At 47.9% G+C, this 23,242-nt stretch overlaps 3 protein-coding genes across 5 annotated transcripts; 2 read left to right on the top strand and 1 right to left on the bottom strand.

Annotated features, from left to right (window-relative positions):
- Positions 1 to 6,502: 6,502 nt before the first annotated feature.
- Positions 6,503 to 10,268, top strand: LOC136512305 (thioredoxin H4-2-like). Its single transcript, XM_066506270.1, has 5 exons — positions 6,503 to 6,873; positions 8,228 to 8,292; positions 8,375 to 8,491; positions 9,232 to 9,354; positions 9,871 to 10,268. The coding sequence occupies exons 2-5, from the start codon at positions 8,272 to 8,274 to the stop codon at positions 10,012 to 10,014; spliced, it is 405 nt and encodes a 134-aa protein (XP_066362367.1). The 5' UTR covers positions 6,503 to 6,873; positions 8,228 to 8,271; the 3' UTR covers positions 10,015 to 10,268.
- A 189-nt stretch (positions 10,269 to 10,457) lies between these two features.
- Positions 10,458 to 23,084, top strand: LOC136512304 (protein NETWORKED 4B-like). 3 transcript variants are annotated; one of them, XM_066506268.1, is made up of 3 exons: positions 10,458 to 10,616; positions 20,712 to 20,848; positions 21,009 to 23,084. In XM_066506268.1, the coding sequence occupies exons 2-3, from the start codon at positions 20,752 to 20,754 to the stop codon at positions 22,835 to 22,837; spliced, it is 1,926 nt and encodes a 641-aa protein (XP_066362365.1). In that variant the 5' UTR covers positions 10,458 to 10,616; positions 20,712 to 20,751; the 3' UTR covers positions 22,838 to 23,084. The 3 variants fall into 3 exon arrangements, with proteins under 3 accessions (XP_066362365.1, XP_066362366.1, XP_066362364.1); XM_066506269.1 differs by lacking the exon at positions 10,458 to 10,616 and adding an exon at positions 18,244 to 18,399; XM_066506267.1 differs by lacking the exon at positions 10,458 to 10,616 and adding an exon at positions 18,520 to 20,332.
- Positions 11,312 to 12,037, bottom strand: LOC136510554 (secreted RxLR effector protein 161-like). Its single transcript, XM_066504964.1, has one exon. It carries the CDS (start codon positions 12,035 to 12,037, stop codon positions 11,312 to 11,314), a length of 726 nt encoding a protein of 241 aa, XP_066361061.1.
- Positions 23,085 to 23,242: the final 158 nt, after the last annotated feature.

Here is a 23,242-nt window from a genome sequence, read left to right as displayed (position 1 = left end):
TGCTTACACTCACGATTAATACTTTACTCCCTCTAGAACAGAAATAAAGCACTCAAAAGAGTTGTGGACCTGATGAACAATATAAACACAATGCTTACTTGAATCAGAAGTTGATTACCAGAGAAATCTCGAAGGCAAGCTCAAGTAGAACTTGAATCTGCCAAGGTACAAGCCGTAGAGACAACACCGACAAACTGGCACCTCCTCCAAACTCTTCCCTCACTCTCCATCTGACTATTTCTATTTATAAGACTAGATCCTATAGAGGACCAATCTTCTCTTGATAGCTGGCTCAATCCTGAAGATATGAATTAGGGTTTTAGGGTTTGCTAAGGGAGGGGGGTAGGGGCTGATATATATAGACCAGGGCGTGTAATCCTGAGCCCTCGGATCAAACTGACTTGAATAAATGGTGAAGATTGGATCTCAATGGCGGTGGGGAACCTGACTTTCGAAGCGGAGGCTGACTGGTGTGACCCATAGGCTAGCCAGCCAATAGGTGGGGCTAGCCGGCCCCACATGGTAGCCCCTTGGGTTCTGCTTCGATGGAGCACCTCATGGAGTCTTCTCGAATCTTCGCACGCTGTTTACGTAGCGGAATTCCTGTAATTTGCTTTGATGAATAGGTCCCCCTTGACTGGTTTAGATAAATCCTGCTGAAAACATAGATTCATCAAAACTCATAGGAATTTATTAGTTTAAATCCCCTATACCTATGTTTGGTGATGGAATTAAGATTATATGCAGGTTATGTTGACGGTTTATAATTGGTGTTAGTGACCATCAACAATGACCGAATTGTCTAGTTAAGAACCTTTCTTAATAGTACAACCATCTATCCTAAATGTGATCACACTCTCCAAAGTGTCTTAATCACTGAAACAAAACCTCTATTTATACCTTTGCCTTGATCTCCATTGGGTTTTGTTTTTCTCTTTCTTCTTTTCCAAGGAGACCACTTGATCATCATCACATGTGGCCATCTTCATTATTTCATGTGATCATCATCACTAATTGAGTGCCACCATGCTCCATACTTGGATAGCACCAACCTAGCTCATATCACATCTCATGACAAAGGTTAGTGCACATGTTTCATCAATTATCCAAAACCAAACTAGGGCTTTCACCAGGTGTGGGCACTGGCTGGCCGCCGCGGCTGGCTGCCGCTCCGCTGGCCACGGGCTACCGCCCAAGCATGGGGTGAGCCATGGCCGCCGCTACTACCCCACAGGGAGGGGCGCACGGTGCGGGGCAGGCGTCGGCGATGGCAGCGGAGGACCTAGGAGGCGGTGCCGCCGGGCGAAAGATGAAAAAAAAGACTCGAGTGAAGAGATGAAAAGAAAGAGCAGGAGCAGGAATCGAACTATGCCCGCGGAGGGGCATTCATGTCAAATCGTGGCTCCATGGGGTTTGCTTTCATTGTGCACCAGAGGATGAGGAGGATGGTACACATAATGTTGGCTGTCCAATTTGAGTGAGTAAGGAGAGAGAAGACTCAGAATAAATCTAGACTGTTCATTTTAAACGTGTTGTTTTTTTGGGTATAGATTTTTGAGTGGATGGAGTGGGGGCTTCTCAGTGAGGATGTTTTTTGGGTGGGTTTTAGCAAAGAAAAATATAGTGAATTAGTAGGTAGACAATAGACAATACACATCACAATTGATTGACATCTCTGGCATTTGGAAAAAAAAATAAAACCCTCAAGAATAGCATCGGGCACACATTAAATTATCCTTGAATTTAAGGCTACACATCTACTCTCCTATGATAAGACATACACACATATCTAGTATAATTCTACGAAAAGGGAAATGGAATAGTAATAACCAATAAAAACAAAAATAGGAAACAAAATGAATTTTTTTTTATTGTTTCAAAAGGAAAAGAAATGGATTTTTTTCCTTTTTAGGCAATCTATGCACTTTTGTTTTAGGAACACCCAGACACTCGGTCAAAATACTTAACAATATGCTTTAAATTGGTTTTTCCTTTTGAGGCAATCTATGCACTTTTGTTTTAGAAAATTCAAAATTCACCGATCTTGACTAACAATTATTCAAATTATATTGGTGTTAATGTACAAAGTTGTATACCAATTCAATATCTTAATTGATATACAACTTTATACATTATATGGATGTATTCAAATTAATATTAAGATGGTTTTATTCAAATTAATATTAAGATGGTTTTATATGGGTGTTAATTTGAATTGACATCCAAATACAACTTTGTATAACTATCTTAATTAAGATGGTTTTATTAGTACAAATTATATGGATGTTAATGAATTGATATACAACTTTATACATTAACATCCCCCAATATATAGCATGAGTCCACCCCAACCATCACTTTCTTGCTATCTTTTTCTCTACACACCTGTGGTCCCACCTTTTATATGAGTAGAGATATATCAGGGTACTGTTGTAGCAATTCCCCAACTTTCACAAAAAAATATTGAACTACCATAATACTTAGAGGGTGTTTGGTTTGTGGAATGAGATATTCTATCTAGAAGAGGAATTGTTCGATTGGTCCACAAGCTAGGTTGAGCAAGACGTGAAGGCCATAGAGGAGAGATGACATGTGCATGTGATGCAAGTACTCAAGTAGTGAAGAGTTGATCAAGTGATGATTAAGAGAAGAAACCTATTGAATATGGGACATGACAGTCTCATATGGCAAGAGGGTGAAGATTAAGGCAAGACATGGCTACAAAAGACCATGTGCAAGGGTGAAGGGCAAGCTAGAAGCTCGAACACGATGGACCATGTGCGAGTAGATGGCTTGGCACCGATTGATCAAGGTAACAGAGAAGATCAAGCAACAAGGCAAAGGTTGACGAACTATGAAGGCCATGTGAAACTATGAAGAGGATCATATCATTTCAGGGAGATCAAGCCAAGTGAAGATATGTAAAGATTTCAAGTGTCTTGATGGACTAAAGATGGAGGTGCTTCATGCATGGACAATGGTCAAGTGGCAAGGTTGGCCATGTGATGACCATTTTTTTATCGAGTTGATGATGGAGAGTGGATGCTTGTGGGCATCATGAACTAGAGATGAAATAGAATGTGCAAGGCAAATGTATAGCTTGTAGGCATTTATTTTCACCAGCCATTGGTTTGTAGAGAAGTGCATAGCTGGTTTTAGGATAGATAGTCGTACTATCAAGAGGGGCAAATTCATTTTGCAAGTCAGCTATCTAGTGCTACTCGTGAGATCTAACAGACGTCTCTTAGAGAGAGTCGTTGGGTCCTAGATAGTTTAACGTACATATAAGTGTTCTGGCCGAGTGTGTGGTGCTTGTTGATGCCCAAGGTTCATACCCACACCCTTTAGAGCCAAAATTAGCATAGTACATATGCTAAGTCGATTTCCCATTAATGGTGAGATTGGAGTGTGTCTAGTGAGAATCATTGAGAGATTGATCGAGTGGTACTAGGTGATCGATTTGCAAGCGGTTTGTGCTTGTTACTCTTGAAGGTTGCCACCTCCTAGATGGCTTGGTGGTTGCGACTCCGTGAAGCATCACGACAAGATTGTGCAATAACTCTGGAGGAGGATTTGTGAGGTGGCTCATGTGCTCGTCCCGTAGGAGAAAGACAAAGAGCAACTCTAGTAGATTGAGAGGCTTGTTGGAGTACCTTGTTTATTGTTTGACTCAAGTCTAGTCCTCACATTGGAGCCTACCTTGTGGGGAGTTCGAGCTTGCGGGCTTGGGAACTGGCGAGAGGAACAATAATCCTTGGACTCGCCTCAGCGAGGAGTAGTAGGTGGTTGGTAAGACACCAAACCTCAAGAGAAAATTTACCATGTCATCACTTTTCTCCCATTGATTTGCCTCCTGCTCTAGCTCATTACTTGTATATCTCTTGCTAGTGTATTTGCTTGTGTAGCTTGACTAGTTAAGTAGCCTCTCGAGTAGTTACTTGTACTATCCTTACCTTGATTACTAGTATGAGTAGGAGCTCTTGTATTTACTTGTTGTTCTAGTTGCTTAGATTGATCGACCTTACAAGCTAGACTTGATTAGAAGCTCTTGCTAGTACCCTAGTTGTCATAATGCTTATCTTGTGCATAGGGTGCTAAAGGTATTAGAATGGGTGAAATCATTATCCAGTCGCTAGTTTTATTCCGCTGTGCTTAATTGTTTAGAATTTGAATAGGATTCGCGATTAAGTTTTAGAAATAACTATTCACCCCTTTAGTCTTATTCACCCCTTTAGTCGGCAACATCGATCCTTTCACGTACCATCATCATCTCACATATTAATTTTTTTTTGTTTATTTAGCGGAATGGAATGAGCTGATGCATCAGCACATTATTTCTTGGAAACAAATAATTAGTACTAGTATAGGGAATGAAATCATTCTACTGAATTTGAGAAATGAAATTATTGCACTAAATTTGAGGAATAAACTCAGGATACATCGCCTCATCTAGAATGATTGGTTCATTAAACCAAATACTCCAAAGGTTAGATTACTAGAATACTGCTAGAGATGCTATTAAATCAAAATCCAAACATCAAGCACATGCCATTTCCAACTTTCTAAGTGACTTAAATCCAAATGTACTAGGGAATACACACCATCGTAAGGTGCTTGTGGTTAAAACTTAAAAGGGGCTTACTAGCGTCTGGATGTCTGGACAAAAGCATGCATCTAGACATTCGTGCCACGTCCGCCGCTTAGCCCAGTGCATGCTTGCCCGTGCTGCCCATGCGGTGCACTTGCCCCCTGCACACTAGCGGATGTGCGCTCGAACAGCCAGCGGAGCACACCTCCCTAGGCTGTCAGATGGGCCAACCAGCGGTCAAAATGGATCGGTAGAAAACAGCAATGCTCCAGCGCCCCTGCCTCTGTGACGGGTCCCACGTCGGGTGGTTGTCTCCCACGCGCTTCCTCTGGTTGGCCCCACACGCGGACGCGCATTGGAGCATGCATGCCTGCCCTCTTGCTCGTTGCGCCTTGCTTGCCCGCACCCTGCTAATGCTCATCTGCGCCCTGCTGCTCGCACATGCCATGCTACGTGCCCACGTCTGCTCACCCTACTGCGCTCCCCGATGCTCGCTCGCCCGCCTCATGAAACACTTACAACATGGAGGACTTGCTGCAATATATGTCTAAAATAAATGAAATATTTGAAAAATATGCTTGCAACATATGTGTAGCCACTGCCACATATGCAACATTCAAATAAAAAACTTGCAACATATGCAATATCCAAATAAACACTTACAACATATGTCTGAAACAACTGAAACATTTAAAACATACACTTGCAACATGTTTCTATAACACTTGAAAAAAAATCCTAAAAACACTTGAAAACCTTTGCAAACGTACGCAACACCCAGATAAAACACATGCAACATCTAGATAAACACACTTGCGACATACATAAAGAAAACACATATGAAACACTGATAACAGACCTTTGCAACATATGTGTACAACCATATGCAACATCCCGATCTACTTTTCCAACATCCATCTGAAACACTTGTAACATACCTCTAAAATATCTGAAACACTTAAAACATACACTTGGAATATACGCTTTCAGCAAAACCTGGCAGCCAGGAGGGCGAAGCACTATACAACGGGATCCGGCTGTGTAGTCGCAGTGTAGAAGGAGGGCGACAGGGGCGGGCGGCTGCGTGCCCCTCAGTGAGTGGCGACGCTGCCCCTGGCGATAGGGGCGCATGCGGTGCCCGTGGTGGAGCCGACAACAGCAGTTGGGTGGGTGTGACCTCGCGCAGCGAGGCGGCAGCGGCTGTGCAGTCTTGGGGGAGCACATCGCGACGGTGTGGGCTCGGTGGTGGTGGAGAGGAAGGCCGGCGGGAGGCGCGGTGGAGAGGAAGGCGTGTAGGAGGCACGGCGGAGCGCGGTATCACCGTGAGTTTTTTTTTATTCTGCGACGACTAGAGGGGAGTAGAGAGAACGGATAGGAATGGTAGGATATATAGCCTTCTGAACGTTGTGTCTACAAACAGGGGACATCCGGCGCAGAGCCGTCGACGGACGTCTGATTGGTAGCATTACCGAACTTAAAAGTAAGCTTTCTTAATCCAAATACATACCCATATACCATACAAATGTAGAGTACTTCTTAACTCTTGACCGGTGGCAATGCAATGAACAGGGATCATGGTGGCCCTGGTAGTAGTAGTTGTCTAAATAAACACAAACGAAAAAATGAAATGAAAAAAAAAAAAACACACAATAGACACGTCTTTTCCCCCCCAAAATTTGAAGTTCCAAAATCAGGTGCGCAGGGCCTTACAAGAAGCTGCACATTTGTGAAGAGGTGCTAATGGTCCGGGGACAAAGGCATTATCCACGTGGACCCGGAGTCGAGGCAGGAAATCCACATGCGAAATTGGTTACCAATTTTTGTGTCCTCAGAAAAACAATGTTTCATTTTCCTTCAAAAAAAAAGAAAGAGGCTAAAAGGGATACGGAAGCAAAATTCGCAGGCGGAAAACGGTGGCCGGTGCGACGCGGGGCGGGGTGGGGTCACGCCTGGGCCTGGCCTGACGCGGGAAGCCGAACGGAACCATCCAACTCCGCCGCGTCGTCGCCTCCGCCTCGTCGTCGTCTTCGTCTCGTCGTCGTCTTCGTCTCGCGTGCCCACCAAGAACAAATCGCGAGCCAGCCGCCTAGAATTCCACGTCCGCGGTCCGCCCGCACCCCCGTTTCCTTCTCCTCCCTGCATCCCTCCCTCTTCCTCTCCTGGAATCCCGTGACACGGGCGGCAGCGGCTGCTGCGGCGGCGGCGAATCAGATCCCTGCCCTCGGCGCTGGTCCGGAATTGGCGCCGGCTCCCCTGGCCGGCCGGATTTCCTGCTCTGTTCTCAGGTAATCCTTTGCTTGCTTGGTTGATCGCTGATTCGATCCCATGGTTACGGTGCGGCTTCTGGCGGATCCGTTTAGAGACAAATTGGGGTCCCGTGCGGGGGTATCCAAAGATTGCGATTCTTCGTCTCGAACGATACGGCCTTGCTTACCGAGATGATGGGAGGTTTCGGGAATTTAGCTGCGGTGGGTTGTCACAAGGAAATGCTTCGTGGAAGCGCGTGGTGGTCGTTTTTGTTGTCCGCCTTGCCGAGGCTCTTAAGCTGCTCTATATTTTCCGGGAGGTTTCAGGGATTTAGCTGGGGTGGGTTGGAAAGATGTCAACGGGTCCGGTTCCCCGATTCCCCGCGGGGAATTCATCCATTAGAGGACGGGATGGTACAAATCTTCTCCCCATGGGGAATTAAATGGGAAAAAATCATCCCCATCGGGGACTGGGATGGTATGCATGCCCCGTCCCCGTTCCCCACGGGGACCCGAAATGTTTAAGGCTTAATTCCATGTGCACTAAGGAGGCTCCTCCTTAAGCTAGCTGGGCCGGCCTGACAGCCTCCCCCGTTCGAGCAATGGCCCGGCCTGACAGCTTCCTCCCCCATTTGAGCAATGGGCCGGATGCGACGGGAGGCCCAATAAAAAACACGTTGCGTTTGGTGGAGAACTGGAGATGAGGCAAAGCTTTAGTACCACATCGGTTACGGAGCGCGGAGTGCGGAGGGAGGGAGCTATAAAATAAGGGGCACCCTAGCCAAAACAAAGCAAAATTGTGTTCTCTGGACTGTTGGTTTACATTTCAGACTAATGGGCCAGCATGGGCCTATGTTTCTGCAACTGCTACTGGCCTTCAACAAAGCTAGCACTTCAGGTGGTGAGTTGATGCGGGGATGGGATCCCCGAGCGGGGATGGGGAAGAAGTGCTCCCCGTGAGCCTTCGTGGGGACGGGGACGGGGGAAATTTGCCCCCGCGGGGACGGGGATGGGGCAGTAACCCCCGACGGGGAATTCCCCGTTGACATCTCGAGTGGGTTGTCACAAATTTTGTGAAATTCACAAGAAAAATGCTTCATTGTGCTTTGTCATGTTGTCCATAGACGATGTTTTCAGATATGCTAGCAGCATAATTGCTGAATGTTAGAACAATTTACTGGCCTGTTATGGGCAACATAGGTGTCGTAGTGTTTTCCTTTCCTTGCAGTTTACCACTAGTTTATCACTTTTCACACTCCATGGCACTTATCAGTTATGGCATACTGTTTGCCCAATTTTCGATGAATAATGTACCTCATTCAAATTCAGTGTTTATCAGAACATTGTGATTCCTTTTGGATACAAGTTGACTGGTATGCCATTATTCTGGCAGTATTTTGTTCGCTGGTGTGTTAGCTTTGTTGATTGGAGTGCGCAATGGGAGGCTGTGCGGGAAAGGTGAGCCTTCTCAAAGGATACCAATCTTGAAAGTGCAAGTGTTTTTCCTTGGAAGTTAAAAACTTTTTTCGTCTTTGTTCAGGCACGTCATGATGACGACGAAGACAGGCTCAATTTCAAAGGTGGAAACGTGCATCTTATAACAACTAAAGAGGGCTGGGAGCAGAAGATTGCAGAAGCAAACAGAGATGGAAAAACCGTAAGTAAAAGTTAAAGGACTGGAGATGTCCTTCGTGTATTGTGATTTTGGTTACGCGTTACATGGTGTTTAATTCTATCACTTTGCATTGTGGGTGCTTTGCTATGGAGCTAATAGGTTCAAGAAATCAGCCTGCATAAACTGCCTAGTATCAATCGTGGCCAATTTGTTAAATGAAAAACTTTGAGAGTTTGAGGTGTGGATGAGATGATAAAGCTCATGCTTCCAATAGCCCAATAGCCAGTTAACAAGTTACAAAATTGCCCACAAAAAGTTGGTTTCCTGCTGCTTTTGTTGTCTGAACATGATTCACTAATTCATATCTTTCAGAAAACTTCTGGTTGAGAACTTTTAAAAGTTATGTGCTAGAACTTTGGCATGCATGGTAATCCAACAAAAAGCACTATTTCAGTTTCTAAGAGGCACCTCTGGTCTTGAAATTCTACTTTTGTTCTGACTTGTAAAGCCTGAACTCTTCTGAATAATATGCTGGAGCGCATGGAGTATTTGCTAATTTATGAACTGGAACTTCTGCTAGCATAGTCATACTATAAAATTGAACCATATCATTTTATTACAGCCATCTTATGGTGTTCTTGAACTTTTTAGTTTGTTTAGACCTCTGAAGTCTGAACTCCTGATTTCTTGTAAGGCCACTTTGTTATGTGAACTAGCAGATGAGAATTTGCAGTACAAGTTATAGAATTATATTTGTTAGACTCACCTGTTTATTTTTGTAGGTTGTGGCAAATTTCAGTGCTTCCTGGTGTGGGCCATGCCGTGTCATTGCTCCTGTCTATGCTGAGATGTCAAAGACTTATCCTCAACTCATGTTCTTGACAATAGACGTTGATGACCTGACGGTAATTCAATCTTACATATGTCGAATCAGTTCTTGGAAATATACATGGCTTGGACTTCTTTGTAATCAAGCAATGCATCTAGTCTTGATGCTGTATTGGTATTATTATTTTGCCTGTTGATCCTGCTAGGTTCTTGCATTAAATTCTTCAAGGTTGTTTGGGCAGATTGCTCTATGTTTCAGCCTCATTGAATAACCTAGGTGCACCCAAAATGTTCACTTTTGCTTTCAACTGAGAATGAGAATTACTGCGAAAGTTTTAAAGTAGGCCAGGATAAGTCTATCTACAGTTACAGTTTTTTTGAGTTAAAGATTCTAAGGATGGAACATCAATTTTGTAGATAAGTGCTGTACTTATAGTGGTTGAGCCAAAACATGCTATCAGTTTTTATGTTACACGACACTTTACTCAAGTGGTAGGAATATATTTCCATCCTGATAGCTCTTGTTTGACAGTTGGCCCGATGCTTTCATCAGCCCAATTCATCTAATTCTTTTAGAGACTATTCATCTCCAGGACTTCAGCTCGTCATGGGACATCCGCGCAACGCCGACATTCTTCTTCCTCAAGAACGGGCAGCAGATCGACAAGCTCGTCGGCGCGAACAAACCTGAGCTCGAGAGGAAAGTGCTAGCAGCCGCTGGTGCCAGTTCGTCCTAGTGGCAGAAGTAGGAGTGGGCAAACGATCTGTGTCCGTTCGCTCGCCTGTGATGGTTTCCCTGTGTATAGTCATTTGTGTGCTAATCCCATGTTTGCCTGGAGATGATGACGCTTTACAGTTTTGTCCCCCTGGCGTCGCGCGCACTCGTCTGTTTTTCTTATGGAAGCTGTTGTGAACCTGTGCGTGTGACGAATGAATTGAACTTATATATAAAAACCAGTGCTTGACTGGAGAAGAGTCTTTGCAACCTAAATCTGAAGGTTTGCTTGCATGCGTTTGGTTGTACTACCTCCGACCATAAAACAATACAATTATGGTATCCGTTCTTGTCAATGTAGTTCAAGCCCCCAGTGAGCGAGTCTCCCAGTGAGCAAGCGCCCCCAATGGCTTTCCTCCGCCCCCTGCCCTTCTTCTCCGGCGTGCTCGCCGGCGACGAGGGTAGGAGGGCAGGCCCCCCTCTTCTCCAGTAGTTCCCTTAGTGGAATAAGGCGCCCGGATGGGTGTACTGAGGACTACTGTCCTCCTCGCCTTCGTGTTCTTGGAGGTGGGCAGGCTCCTCGCGGCCATGGTGGCCGGATTGGGCCTCCTCCATTACGACAAGGTGAGTACTACAATAAAGCATTCCTATCCTTCCATGCTTCTTCTTTGCTTGCTCCCTGGCCGTGTGGGCGGCATGGTGCCGCTCCCATCTAGTTCGAGCGAAGGCAGAGGTGTGGTCAGCTACAACTTCCATAGCAGTGCCGTCAAGGTCACCTACATCCCAGACAAAAGAAGCGGCAGGTCGGGAGTGGTGGAGCTCGCGCCTGTGCGAGGGCTGGGTCCGCGTCCTCTCGTGCTTCCTCGCGAGATGCCGGAGAAGGAAGCAACGGTGCCATGGCCGGGTTCGCCAGCACGCGCGCTTGTGCGACCTGTCAGGCCCGGGGCGACGGTGGACGACGCCGGCGAGCTCATGCACACAAGCAAGAAGACGATCAGTACACACACGAACTCAAATAATGTAGTGAACACATAGATTTTGGTGCTGCTAAGCTCGTGGATTACAAAGAGCAAAGCTCTCGGTGGTTGGCCGCACACCGCGTGCACGACGCGTCCATCCCCACGTCTGCAGTATGCATTCATCACCGATCGCTCAGGTGTGTGCAGGAGCTATTTTCACGGCCACTACCTCCTACGTGCACGGCGGCCACAGCTCAGTGCTCATGCACATGCAAACTGAAACTGAAACATGCAGTGCCTATCTATTTACAGCTAAAGCGCATGGCTTAACTAACAAATCTCCTCCTAAGCCATGTGCATCTACTTGAATTTGACGAGGCCAAGCTTGGCTCGAAGTTCACAGAAGCGTTCCCGCGCCAGTGCCTTCGTCAAGATATCTGCCGGCTGATCAGAGGTGCCAATAGAGGCAACACACACCCTGCCTTCCTCGATGCACTCACGAATAAAATGGTATCTTAGATCTATGTGTTTACTACGATCATGGAAGACATGATTCTTACTCAGCTGGATGGTAGACTCACTGTCGATGTAGATTTTCGCCGCGCCTTCCCTCTTGCCCTTCAATTCGGACAGGAGGCGCATGAGCCATACACCTTGGCAGACAGCAGTAGTCCCTGCGATGTACTCAGCCTCGCATGAGGACAGGGCCACGACTTTCTGCTTTTGGCTCTGCCAGGTGATGACGTTGTTGCCGAGGAAGTAGAGGACGCCGGAAGTGCTCTTGCGAGTGTCGATGTCCCCGGCATGATCACTGTCACTGAAGCCAACAAGATGCGCTTCCTTCTCCTTCCTGGTGTAGTAGCAGCCGTAGTCCAGAGTGCCAGAGATGTATCGCAGCACCCTCTTCACGGTAGCCAAGTGCTCGGTGGTTGGCTTCTCCATGAACCTGCTTACGTAACCCACCGAGTAAGCCAGGTCCGGCCTGGTGTTCACCAGGTAGCGCAGCGAGCTGACAATGCTCCTGTACGCCGTGGCGTCGACTGCTGGTGAGGTGCTCTCCTTGCTCAGCTTGAGGCGTGGCTCCATGGGAATGTGACTGGGGTTGCAGCCAGCCAGCCCGGCATTCTAGAGAATTTTTGCTGCATACGCGCTCTGGCCCAAGGTGATGCCGCTTGTAGACTACGTCACTTCCAGGCCAAGGTAGTAGTGAAGCAGCCCCAGGTCACTCATCTAGAATGTGGCATTCATCTGCAACTTGAACTCGTCGATGTCGCCTGCGTTGCCGCCGGTGGTGACAAGATCGTCGACGTACACACCGACGATGAGGCGGCGAGCGCCCTCGCCGCGCAGGTACACGGCATGCTCAGAGTCGCTGCGTCGAAAAACGAGCCTTAGCAGCGAGCTGTCCAGCTTCGCATACCAAGCCCAGGGAGCTTGACGGAGCCCATACAATGCCTTGACGAGATGCAGGACCTTGCCTTCTTGCCCCTTGAGGACAAAACCCGGCGGCTGTTCAACGTAGACCTTCCTCTTGCAACTCACCGTTGAGGAAGGCGGATTTGACTTCCATATGGTGGATAGCCCAGCCCTCGTTCGCGGCGTGTGCAAGAAGAAGCCGCACGGACTCTAGCCGTGCCACCAGCGCGAAAAACTTCGTCGAAGTCGACACCTTACCGTTGCACGTAGCCTTTCATGACCAGCCGGGCTTTATACTTAGAGATGAGCCCGGCCGCGTCCTTCTTTGCCTTAAAGACCCACTTGAGCCCAATGGGTTGAGAGCGTGGCGAAGGGTCAACAAGCTTCCATGTCCCATTCGCCTCGATCGCCGTCATCTCGTCGAGCATGGCATGGTGCCAACACTCGTGCTTCTGCGCCTCGGCAAAACAGGCTGGCTCAGCGTCGCTGGCCAACAGCAAGTGTTCCTCCAGCTCCCGTTGTGCCAGCCCTGGTGGAGAAGCAGAGCCCAGCACATTGTCCACCCGCCGAAACCGGAGCGGTGCATCATCATGGTCAGCATCCAGGTTTGCCTCGCCTTTAGGTGGAGAAGCAAATTCCACCGCTCCTCCTGCAGCATGTGCTAGAGTGGTGGGCGACATCAGCCCGATGCCGTGCGTTGCTGGGGAAGTCATCGGCGCAGGTGACGTCGAGGTGGAGCCTAGGGAGGACGTCATCATGGAGGTGGTGGAGATGATAGTGCTTGTTGGTGCCTGCTCACCAGACTCCAGCTCGATTGTGAAGCTCGGCTCGGCACCGTCTAGCTCCCCGTTCCAGTTCCAACTGGCCGCTTTATCGAACACGATATCACGGCTGATGTGCACACGCCGCGTCCATGGATCAAAGACGCGGTACGCCTTGGAAGCTACCTCGTACCCGACGAAGATGGTGCGCCGGCTGCGGTCGTCGAGTTTCTTCGGGTTCGGCGCCATGATCTTTATGTGGGCGATGCAGCCGAAGGTGCGCAGATGCTGGACGCCAAGGGTGCTGCCAGTCCAGAGCTGGTACGGGGTCTTGCCGCCGATGCTCTTGGACAACGCGCGGTTGAGCAGGTAGACAGTTGTGGTGACTGCCTCTCCCCAGATGATGCCAGGGAGGTCTTTTGCCTTCAGCATACTCCGAGCAGTGCTCACCATGGACTGATTACGCCGCTCGACGACGCCATTTTGCTGAGGGGAATACGGCGCCGTGAGCTCACGACGTAGACCTAGCTCGGCGCAGTAGTCCTCGAAGTCCCGTGCCAGGAACTCTCCTCCTTGGTCCGTGCAAAGTGCACGAACCAGCTTCCCCGTCTTATGCTCCGCTGCTGCCTGAATGCGCTTGAACGCCATAGCTGCGGCATCTTTGGAAGGCAGCAGCGCGATCCACATGTACCTCGAGTGGTCGTCGACGAGAAGGAGGAAGTAGCGATTGTCGCTGGGCGTCGGTGGCGTGATGGGTCCGCAGAGGTCCCCGTGCAGCAGCTGCAGCACCTCGGTTGAACGCGAGAGCACACGCTGTGGGAATGACGTCCGCCGATGCTCGTCGGCGAGGCAGGCATCGCAGACTTGGTCGACTTGGTCTAGCAGGGGCATGCCTCGGACCAGCTCCTCACGCCCCATCTTCCTGAGTGCGCTGAAGTTGACATGCCCGAATCGGGCATGCCACAACCATGCGTCCTCCGTGGCATGTGTAGCAAAGCACACTGGCCTTGCAATGTTGACGTCGAGCATGTAGAGCCGGCTTGGACTCTGGTGTACCTTGGCGAGCAGGCGGCGCTCCTCATCACAAATCCACATCACTCCTCCTTCAACGAGCACCTGGAACCCCACCTCGTCGAGCTGGGTGACGCTAATGATGTTCGTGGTGAGGCGGGGAATGAAGTAGGCGTTGGCGAAGGTGTGGTGCTCCCCATTCTTGCAGACGATCAGAATGGTGCCGCGGCCCTCAATCTTGACGACGGAGCCGTCGCCGAAGCAGATCGTGCCGACGATGCCGGTGTCGAGCTCGGAGAAGGCGCCACGGGAGCCGGTCATGTGATTCATGGCCCCCGTGTCCAGGACCCAGTGCTTCGGGTCCCAGTCATCTGCAGCGTCGAAGGTGGCGAACACCTTGGCCTCTAGGAGCTCGAGCTGGCACGACATTGGGGTGACATCGGTGGCGGCGGCCGGTTCGCCTCTAGGAGCTCGCGCTGATGCGGGGAGGCAGCATCTCCACCGCCCGTCTGCGTGGGATGCGGCGGCGGCGCCTCCTTGGGGTGCGGCAGCGGCGCTTGGGGAAGAAGGGGCGAGGTGGACGGCGTAGACTCCTCCTCGGCCCCGTATGCGAACATCAACATGGCTTGTTGTCTTGGGCTGTGTGGGCCTGCTCCTCCACCTTCAACTTGCCGCGATAGTGCTGGGCCCAATGGCCTTTCTTGCCACATCTCTTACAAAGGTCATCAGGGCCGGCGCGCCCTGAGCCTGAGTCGCCGCGAGCGTCATCGCTGCTGCCGCTGCCACGGCCGCGTGGCTTCCCATGGTGCTTGGCGCGGCCTCCGAAGTTCGAACCGCCATGCCCTAACTCTGTTCCTTTCTGCTTGTACCTCTCCAGCCACTGCTCCTCCGTGAGCAGCAATTTGCCACCGGCAGCTTAGGGCGGCATGGGCTTGATGTCGTCCGCTGCCTTCAGCCTGCCGGTGACCTCCTCGATCGAGAGTTGGGAAATGTCAAGGAGGGTTTCGATGGAGATGACGAGCTGCTTGTACCTCGGGCAGACGACACGCAGGTATTTCGCCACGACCTTCTCGTTCGGCTCGGGATCTGCGAGGGTTGCCAGCCGCTGGACGATGCCGGTCAGTCAGAGCGCGAAGTCTTCGACCGCCTCGCTGCCGTGGAGCGCGATCGCCTCGTACTTAGCGCGGAGGTTCTGCGCCGTCGCCTTTCGCACGCGGTCGTCGCCGATGCGAAGTGTCTTGATGGCGTCCTTGGCGGTTGCCTTGGTCGCGAGCGCCGGCACCATCTCCGCCGGGACGACACTGTAGATTGCGTCGAGCGCGCTGTGGTCATCGTCGAAGTCGTCGTACTCAACGGCGTCCCAGAGGTGATGCGCTTGCATCTTCAGCTTCATGCGGAGCGACCACTCGTTGTAGTTGGTCCTCGTCAGCTGTGGCCAGTTGCCGAAGCTGCTGCCCTCCCTGATGATGCGCTCGATCACCACCTCCCACGGACGACGTGCATCCCGGGTACGTGAGCGACGTGCGTCGCGCGTGCGTGATCGGCGTGGTGGAGAACGGCTTGGCGTGGGCGTGCGCGGCGGCGTCTTGGCGCCGGAGCCGCTGGAGCCGTCGTTCTTCTTGTCGGACGGTGAGCGACCATGCAGTCTCGGTGGAGACACCATGGCGACGTCGAGGCCCCCCTGAACCTTGGCTTTGATACCAATTGTCAGGCCCAGGGCGACGCTAGCGAGCTCATGCACACAAGCAAGAAGACGATCAGTACACACATGAACTCAAAGAATGCAGTGAACACACAGAGTTTGGTGCTGCCCAAAAACACAGCGTTTTCTGATCTGTATTTCTCCTTTTATTGTGGATTACAAAGAGTAAAGCTCTCAGTGGTTGGCCGCACACCGCGTGCACGACGTGTCCATCCCCACGTCTACAGCATGCATTCATCACCGATTGCCTAGGTGTGTGCAGGAGCTATTCTCATGATCACTATCGGCAACCATAGCTCAGTGCTCATGCACATACAAACAGAAACAGAAACATGCAGTGCCTATCTATTTACAGCTAAAGCGCATGGCTTAACTAACACGACCTACCATGGTGACGACCGGTTGGGGATGAAGCGCATCAGGGTCTCCTCCCGAGCGGTGGAGGCCCGCAGTCGTCGCGGGACTCTAGACGAAGCGCTACATCTTCGACGCATCCGATCCGGCTGGTGCTGGTGGGCCTCTCCTGCTGAGCTATGGGCCCCAACGACACAACTGCCTCGTTCGGCTTTAACAAATATTCGGTTTGTTCTCTCGCAACATTTTACGGTGTTTATCGACCAAGATTCAATGAGCTGAAACGTGGGCCTTGTTTAGAATGCAAGTTTTTTCACTCTCTCTCCATCACATCAAATCTTTGGACACATGCATGGAGTATTAAATATAGATAAAAAAATAACTAATTACACAGTTTGATTGTAAATTACCAGACAAATCTTTTGAGCCTAGTTAGGTCATAATTGGACAATAATTGTTAAATACAAACGAAAGTGCTACAGTACTAAATATTAATTTCTAACCCCAATTTAAACAAGGCCGTGGATCCCATGTAGTGCTTGCTGTCCCTGGCTGCTCCAGATCGGTGACACATGCCTGCCACGCCTTTAGTTCTCTGAATCTCGGTGGCTGGCAGGTGACGGATTCAAAGCAAGTTCATGTTTTCCGGTGCCCTCTGTCTCTGTCCTTCCGCAGACATGGAAGGCTGTGTTTAGTCCGGGAAATTTAGGAACTTGATTACTGTAGCACTTTTTATTTTTATTTAGTAATTAGTGTTTAATTATAGACTAATTAGACTCAAAACGTTTCTATCGTGATTTCTAACCAAACTGTACAGTTAGTTTTTTTCGTCTACATTTAATGCTCCATACACGTATCGCAAAATTTGATGTGATGGCTACTATAGTATTTTTTAGAAACTTTTTGGAAACTAAACCAGAAAAGTTCGGGTTAACCGCTGACCACCGTTGTTGCAGGTCGTCAGATTTAATACAGGTGGCTCTCGTACTATTTTCTTGAGCTCAATGAAAGTCCTATTTACAACTCAAGACTACTTATCCTTGAAAAGGAAAACCAATTAGACAAGCGAGGAGAGTGCCGGCTATATTATCGGAGTACGAGAACGAGAACCCTAGATACTTCTATCATGGTCACTTCTCGTGGGCACGTGGCCCCGACGGACCCTGGCCCCCTACTAGAGCATCACCTATGTCTTTAGAAGCAGATCAGCAGTAGATTCTACTTGACTGTACTTTGTAATTTAGGAATTCTTTTCCCACACTAATATACTGTACTTTAACGTTATATATTAAAAGTTGTTATTGTCAAAAAAAATTTGATCAGGAAAAAAATGAACAGTATTCATATTAATATCATTAAATTGGTTTATTATGAAATTATATTTCATAACTAATCTAACGATGATTATTTTGTATCATTTAATGTTTTTTGTAAAATTTTGTTAAAAGTATTTGGTTTATCGAGATTTGAGAATTATATTTTTTTTTCAGACCGAGGGAGTATGTCGTAACACGTGTGTTTTTCTGGGCCTTTGTAAAGTTGTATGTATATACTAAACGGAATGACCCCTGATTGTCGTGCCATTCGCAAAAGACGGCCCTCATCATTTGTTGTTTTTTTCATTCAGGTACAGGAAAAAGGGGAGGGAAAAGTATTTATGTGTTTTCCAAGGAAACAACAAAACAACAACAAAAACAAAAACAAAAGCAGCAGCAGAACCGGCGGCCGTGGCAGGGGCGCAAGGCCCACAAACAGAGGAAATGGAGGATCCAATGCGTGCCCGGGGCCCGGCCGTGGCACCGTGATCCCAGGCTTTCCCGTTTTCCGGTGTCCCCGCGGCAGCGAGCAGAACCGGCGGCCCGGCCCGGCCCGGCCCCCGTGGGGCCCACCACGGAAGCGCCCACCCTCCCTCTCCCTCGCAATTAAATTAGCGCCGTTAACCCTTTTCTTTGCCTCCTTCCGCTGGTAAATTATTACCATAAAATAACCTAAATTAAACGCCTCCGGCTGGTGAGGCGGCAGGGGCATTAAGGTAACTGCGCGCTAACGCTCGCCCACGCGCTCCGGCGGGTTCTGGGCTTTAGCGCTCGCTCGAGTGCTCGACCCCCACCATTCCGCAGTTCCGCGTGCCAGGAACAGCAACCGCTGCTGCGCTCTGCCTCCACTCCATTCCCTGCGCTCGCGTTGTTGATCTGCGAGCTCCGGTAATGCCTGCCCCCTGGCCCCTCCTCCTCGCCCTCTTCTGTCGATTGTTGGTGGTGGATTTGTGATGCGGGATTTTTTTTTTTTTTCATCTTCTTCCTTCTTCTCGCGGTGTCTCGGAATCTCGGCTTCTCTGGATTGCTGTCGATCTCTGCTTCTCGATTTTGGTTAGTTTTGGGGGGTTGAGCGGGCGATCGTCGCGTCCGGCTCTGATGATTCTGGCATGGCCTCCTTCTCTTCACGAAATCTTGCTGCCCGTTGGGGACTGACGCCACTGTTGTTGTTTGTTGGTCTTGCCGCGGCTCCGATCTGTTCAGTCTCGGGGGAATTCGACCCATGCTGTGCTTCCAGGAGCCATCCACGGATGCTTCTGTGCTGCCTTGAATGCTCAACCGTGTCAAGAGTGAATGCTGCTACTGGGATTGTGGGAGTGTGATGGTCTTGTTTAGATTGCTGTCTTGTACTAGGCAGCAGCCTTTAAGCACCAATCTGGCTGCAATTCATTTAGCTCATCTGTGCTCATTCCTTAGTTTTTGCTGTGGAAATCTCCAACAACTTTGCGTTCATCTGAAATATCGGCAGTACCATTTGTGGCCACCTTGATACTAGGCAAAGTTATCTGGATCCTTCGCAGGCATGGGCTAGGAATGGCATCAGTTTGTCCCATGTTCCCATGGGTGGAACGGGGATAACATTTTCTTAGTTTTAAATACTGGTACCACCAACAAATGAACGGGGATAACATTTTCTCAGTTTAAAATTCGACAGATTTATAAGGGCATTTATTCATGGATTGGAAAACAGAAAAATGCAAACACGTTACTTCTTCAGCCATGCATTAAATTAGTTATTTTGCGCAGCTGGAAACTCATAGCTTTATTTTCTGTTTATTACTCAATGAAACTGATCGCTCAGGGGTAATGACCATCACCTCAGGCTTCCATGTGCCCGTCCCTGCCATGTTTGTTTTGTGGATCCCAGATACTTAATAGTATTAAATTTGAGTGGTCTCATTTGTTACATCGCTGGACATTGACAAGTGCAGTTTTGGTCGCGAGTTTGCGGCATCTTGCTTCAACCCTCAGGTGTTGATCAATGTGGGGTAGTACTTTGTGTTGTCCATTCTTCTTGTCTATGTTTCAGTTCATTTCCAGTTCATTGAATCGTGCTCCCTGACCTACCTAACAGCTCTAGAGCTGTAGTTGCTGTGTCTTTTGCACTTGGACTTGTCAGTTGTGATAAACAAGTCCCAGCCCTTTCATAATGTAAAGAATTGATCGGTATACAAGGTCTGATCAACTTCATTGTCATTAATTTCTAAATGTCCCAATATACATGTATATTTATTTATTTTTCTGACAAGACTGCTCACAAAGCATAAAATTTATTTGTCGCTGACCCTCTCTTATGTTAATCCTGATATATAATGTAGTATGTTTCTCTGAAATCAGAATGCACATGTTATCTCTTTTTCAGAAGTCTTCCTAAAGTAGTATGTTTCCTTTTAGGAAGAGAAAGGGTCATTATCGTTCAATGCTTGTATGCTACTATTTTTTTGGATAGCAGATTATTGCTTCTCCTGGGCTTGACGACAGCGATTCTGATAAGATCATAGTGGAATGATTCCTTGCCTCTCTTGGTAGCTATTAAGTGACATTTTTCTGGTCCCTAGCATTTTGCATCTGAATTCTAGTCCTGCTGCTTGCCATCCTTATTTCTAGGACAAGGCTGCTCTTTTCTCAGACAAATTATTAGTAATTGCCATGTTCTAAAGAGCAGGCAAGACCGACTCTGTTGGCTAGAGCGGGCGTACCCAGTGCAGAGAGCTCCCGCTCTGTGCGGGGTCTGGGGAAGGGTGTTAGTGGCAAGCCTTACCCTCGCCTGTGCAATGCGAGGAGACCGCGACTCGAACCCGGGACCTTCCGGTCGCAGGCGGTAAGTCTCTACCGCTTGCACCAGGCCCGCCCTTCCTCTGTTGGCTAGAGCATTGCATATTTTTATTTTGTTTATACAGGTAAGTTGTAGTACTTAATTGGAACTGGAATTAATAGCATAACTTGTTATGGGCCTGTGGCAGCAGTTTACACATTTCTGTGTTTTAAAGATTTTTACTACTTATTTTTTCCCCTTTTTTTCATGGATTACATTATTATGACTACTGGAATGATTTATTCGACTGTCTTAAATTTCTTATAGATTACATGGGGTTCTATTTCTCCTGCACTTGCAGCTTTCTTAACAAGGATAGTCATGTTGCTTGCATCATGCGCACCCTTTTAACTACTCACTGTTGTTCCTTTTGAATCTCAATTAGGTTTGCATATCAGAGGAGATTTTCATATATTTTGGTGAAGATGAAGAGAAAGGCACAATCAGGAAAATCCCGCTCATGGTGGTGGGACAGTCATATTAGTCCACAAAATTCTAAGTGGCTCTCTGAGAATCTAGAAGGTAAGGACTGTGATCTTGTGTGCTCACCAAACAATCTGACATGTTATTCTTCGCTACACAAGATGGTTTATAGTGCCTCAGTCTTTTTTATTTTAATACTTATTACCCACTTAGGCATGCCTGGTTGTTTTCTGAATATAAGTGTTTTTTAAATGGACAGAAATGGAGAAGCAGGTGAAACAAATGCTGGGGCTCATTGGTGAAGGAGAGTTCTCTGCAGAAAAAGCTGAGGTGTTTTACGAGAAGCGGCCTTTACTTATTACTCATGTGGAGAACTTCTATCGCATGTATCGTGCTCTTTCTGCGCGATATGACAGTCTAACTGGAGAACTGCGCAAAAACATTCCATCATCTCTTCAATCATATGGCTCTTTTGGTGTCTCTGAATCAGATTCTGAGACACAATGTTCCTCATCTCCAAAGTCTGACATGCAAGAAAATTTGCCACAGCAAAAGCAAAAGCAAAAGCCTGGGCCAGATTTCCTTGATATTTCCATTGGCTCTGGTGTTAGCTCTGATGTATCCAAGAAGGGTAGTGAAAGGTCTTCATCATCATCAGATTCTGATTCAGAGCTTGATGAGGCCAAAGAGGAAAATGGCAGTATTGTTTATGCCCTGAGCCAAAAAATTATTGAGCTAGAAGATGAGCTTCAAGAAGCAAGGGGAAAACATGATGCTTCAGAGGAAAAGCATGCACATTGCCAGATTGATTTGAGTACCAACTCAAAAGTTGCTGAACATGAAGAAAAACTGCATACTTCAGATGTGGAATCCAACAACCTTCAGAAGGATCCAGAAGAAAGGGATTCTGCTTTAGAGAGCTCAACAGAAGTCAACATCGAAAAGGAAGCATTGGAAGCTGTGCTGTTTGAGTGCACAAATGAGATTGAAATGCTGAAAGGTGCAATGGCCTCAACTGCTAAGCAGTTTGAGGTTGAATTGGCACATCGTGATCTTGAAATTGATAAGTGCAAACATGAGCTTGGAATACTCTCAGAGAAGTATTTGCATGATAAGTCTACTGTCGAGGATGAGCTTAGAAAGCTCCATGGAGTCATCAAGAATATGGAAGGTGACCTAGAAAAAATTTCACATGAGAAATTGCAGCTCAAGTGTCGGATTAAAGAACTGGAGCAGGCAGCTCACAGCTTAGAATATTCAGCTTCCGAGATAGTTAAGCTGCAAGAAGTAATAAGGAATACACAAGCAGAATTAGAAAAGGTTGCAGAGGAGAAAGAAGTTCTCAAAGAACGCGCTAATGAGTTTGAGCAACTTTTAAGAGCCCTTGAGGTCTCAGGTACAGAGGTTGCAAAGCTACCAGAAACTATCAAGAACCTGGAAGCCCAGCTAGAAAGAGCCTTAGAAGAGAAATCAGTACTTCAAGACCAGATCAAGCAGCTGGAGCAGGTTATGTCTGAATCTTTGGAGAAACATTCACATGAGCAGTCCTCTCTTACTGCAGATCTTTTGAAGTTATCTGAAGCAAACGCTTCTCTTGAAGGCAAATTGTCCTCTGTGGCGGCAGAGCTTATGCAAGTTTATGCTGACAAGGAAGAAGAATCTCTCGAAAATGAGAAGCAGATTTCTGTCCTCAGTCAAGATATTGCTGATCTCAGGAGAAAGCTTGAATTATTGTCATCTGAGAAAGCCACAGTTGATTTTGAGTTGGCCAAACTGCTAGCTGATATTACGACTCGTGACAAAAAGATGAAGCAGATGGATGACCACTTAAATCAGCTTCAGTTTGAGCATGCCAAGCTGATGGCAGAATTTGATACTGCACACAGGTCCTTGTCAGAGCTGCGTGCACAGATTTTTGAGCTGGAAGAAGAGGTAGAGAAGCAGAAGCTTGTGATATCCGAGAGCGCAGAGGGAAAGCGGGAGGCCATCAGGCAGCTGTGCTTCTCCATTGAACACTACCGCAGCGGGTATCAGCAGCTGAGGCAGCTGTTGCAAGGCCACAGGAGGCCGGCTGTGATGGCAACCTGATAAATGAACAATGTCGGTTTGCCAATGAATTGCACAGTTGCTTGTCTCTGGGTCTGTTCTATTTTTAGCCTTGTTCTTTTGCAACTTCTGCCGTGCAGCCTGTTGTTAAGAATTCTGTGGTATGTGTGTAGAATGTAATGGGATGGGATATTCATGCCGTTCCTTTATACTCCTATGGCTTTTGTTCTTGTTGTCAACTGTTGAATGTTATGGATGTTATGGTATGCTTGAACCTTTATCGTTTTCAGCTATTCAGTCACGACTTTATGTGGTCAATAACTGAACTGCACATGAGTCCTCTCTTTTCATCTAAGATGTGTTTGGACTCTTCTGAGTTAGGACTGTTATATGCGAGGACAAAGGAAGGTAACGGGCTGCACGAGTCAGTTCAGGTCCTACCTGTGC

The sequence above is a fragment of the Miscanthus floridulus genome, chromosome 16 (assembly GCF_019320115.1).
Source record: "Miscanthus floridulus cultivar M001 chromosome 16, ASM1932011v1, whole genome shotgun sequence".
Lineage (NCBI taxonomy): Eukaryota > Viridiplantae > Streptophyta > Magnoliopsida > Poales > Poaceae > Miscanthus > Miscanthus floridulus.
This window is presented reverse-complemented; position numbering and strand designations above follow the sequence as displayed.

Coding starts and splice junctions, on each gene's coding strand:
- LOC136512304 (XM_066506267.1), top strand. CDS start 20,286: ATGCGAGGAGACCGCGACTCGAACCCGGGACCTTCCGGTCGCAGGCG. Junction 20,333..20,711: donor GGACCTTCCGGTCGCAGGCG/GTAAGTCTCTAC, acceptor AATCTCAATTAG/GTTTGCATATCAGAGGAGAT. Junction 20,849..21,008: donor GCTCTCTGAGAATCTAGAAG/GTAAGGACTGTG, acceptor TTAAATGGACAG/AAATGGAGAAGCAGGTGAAA.
- LOC136510554 (XM_066504964.1), bottom strand. CDS start 12,037: ATGGAGCCACGCCTCAAGCTGAGCAAGGAGAGCACCTCACCAGCAGTC.
- LOC136512305 (XM_066506270.1), top strand. CDS start 8,272: ATGGGAGGCTGTGCGGGAAAG. Junction 8,293..8,374: donor TGGGAGGCTGTGCGGGAAAG/GTGAGCCTTCTC, acceptor GTCTTTGTTCAG/GCACGTCATGATGACGACGA. Junction 8,492..9,231: donor CAAACAGAGATGGAAAAACC/GTAAGTAAAAGT, acceptor TTATTTTTGTAG/GTTGTGGCAAATTTCAGTGC.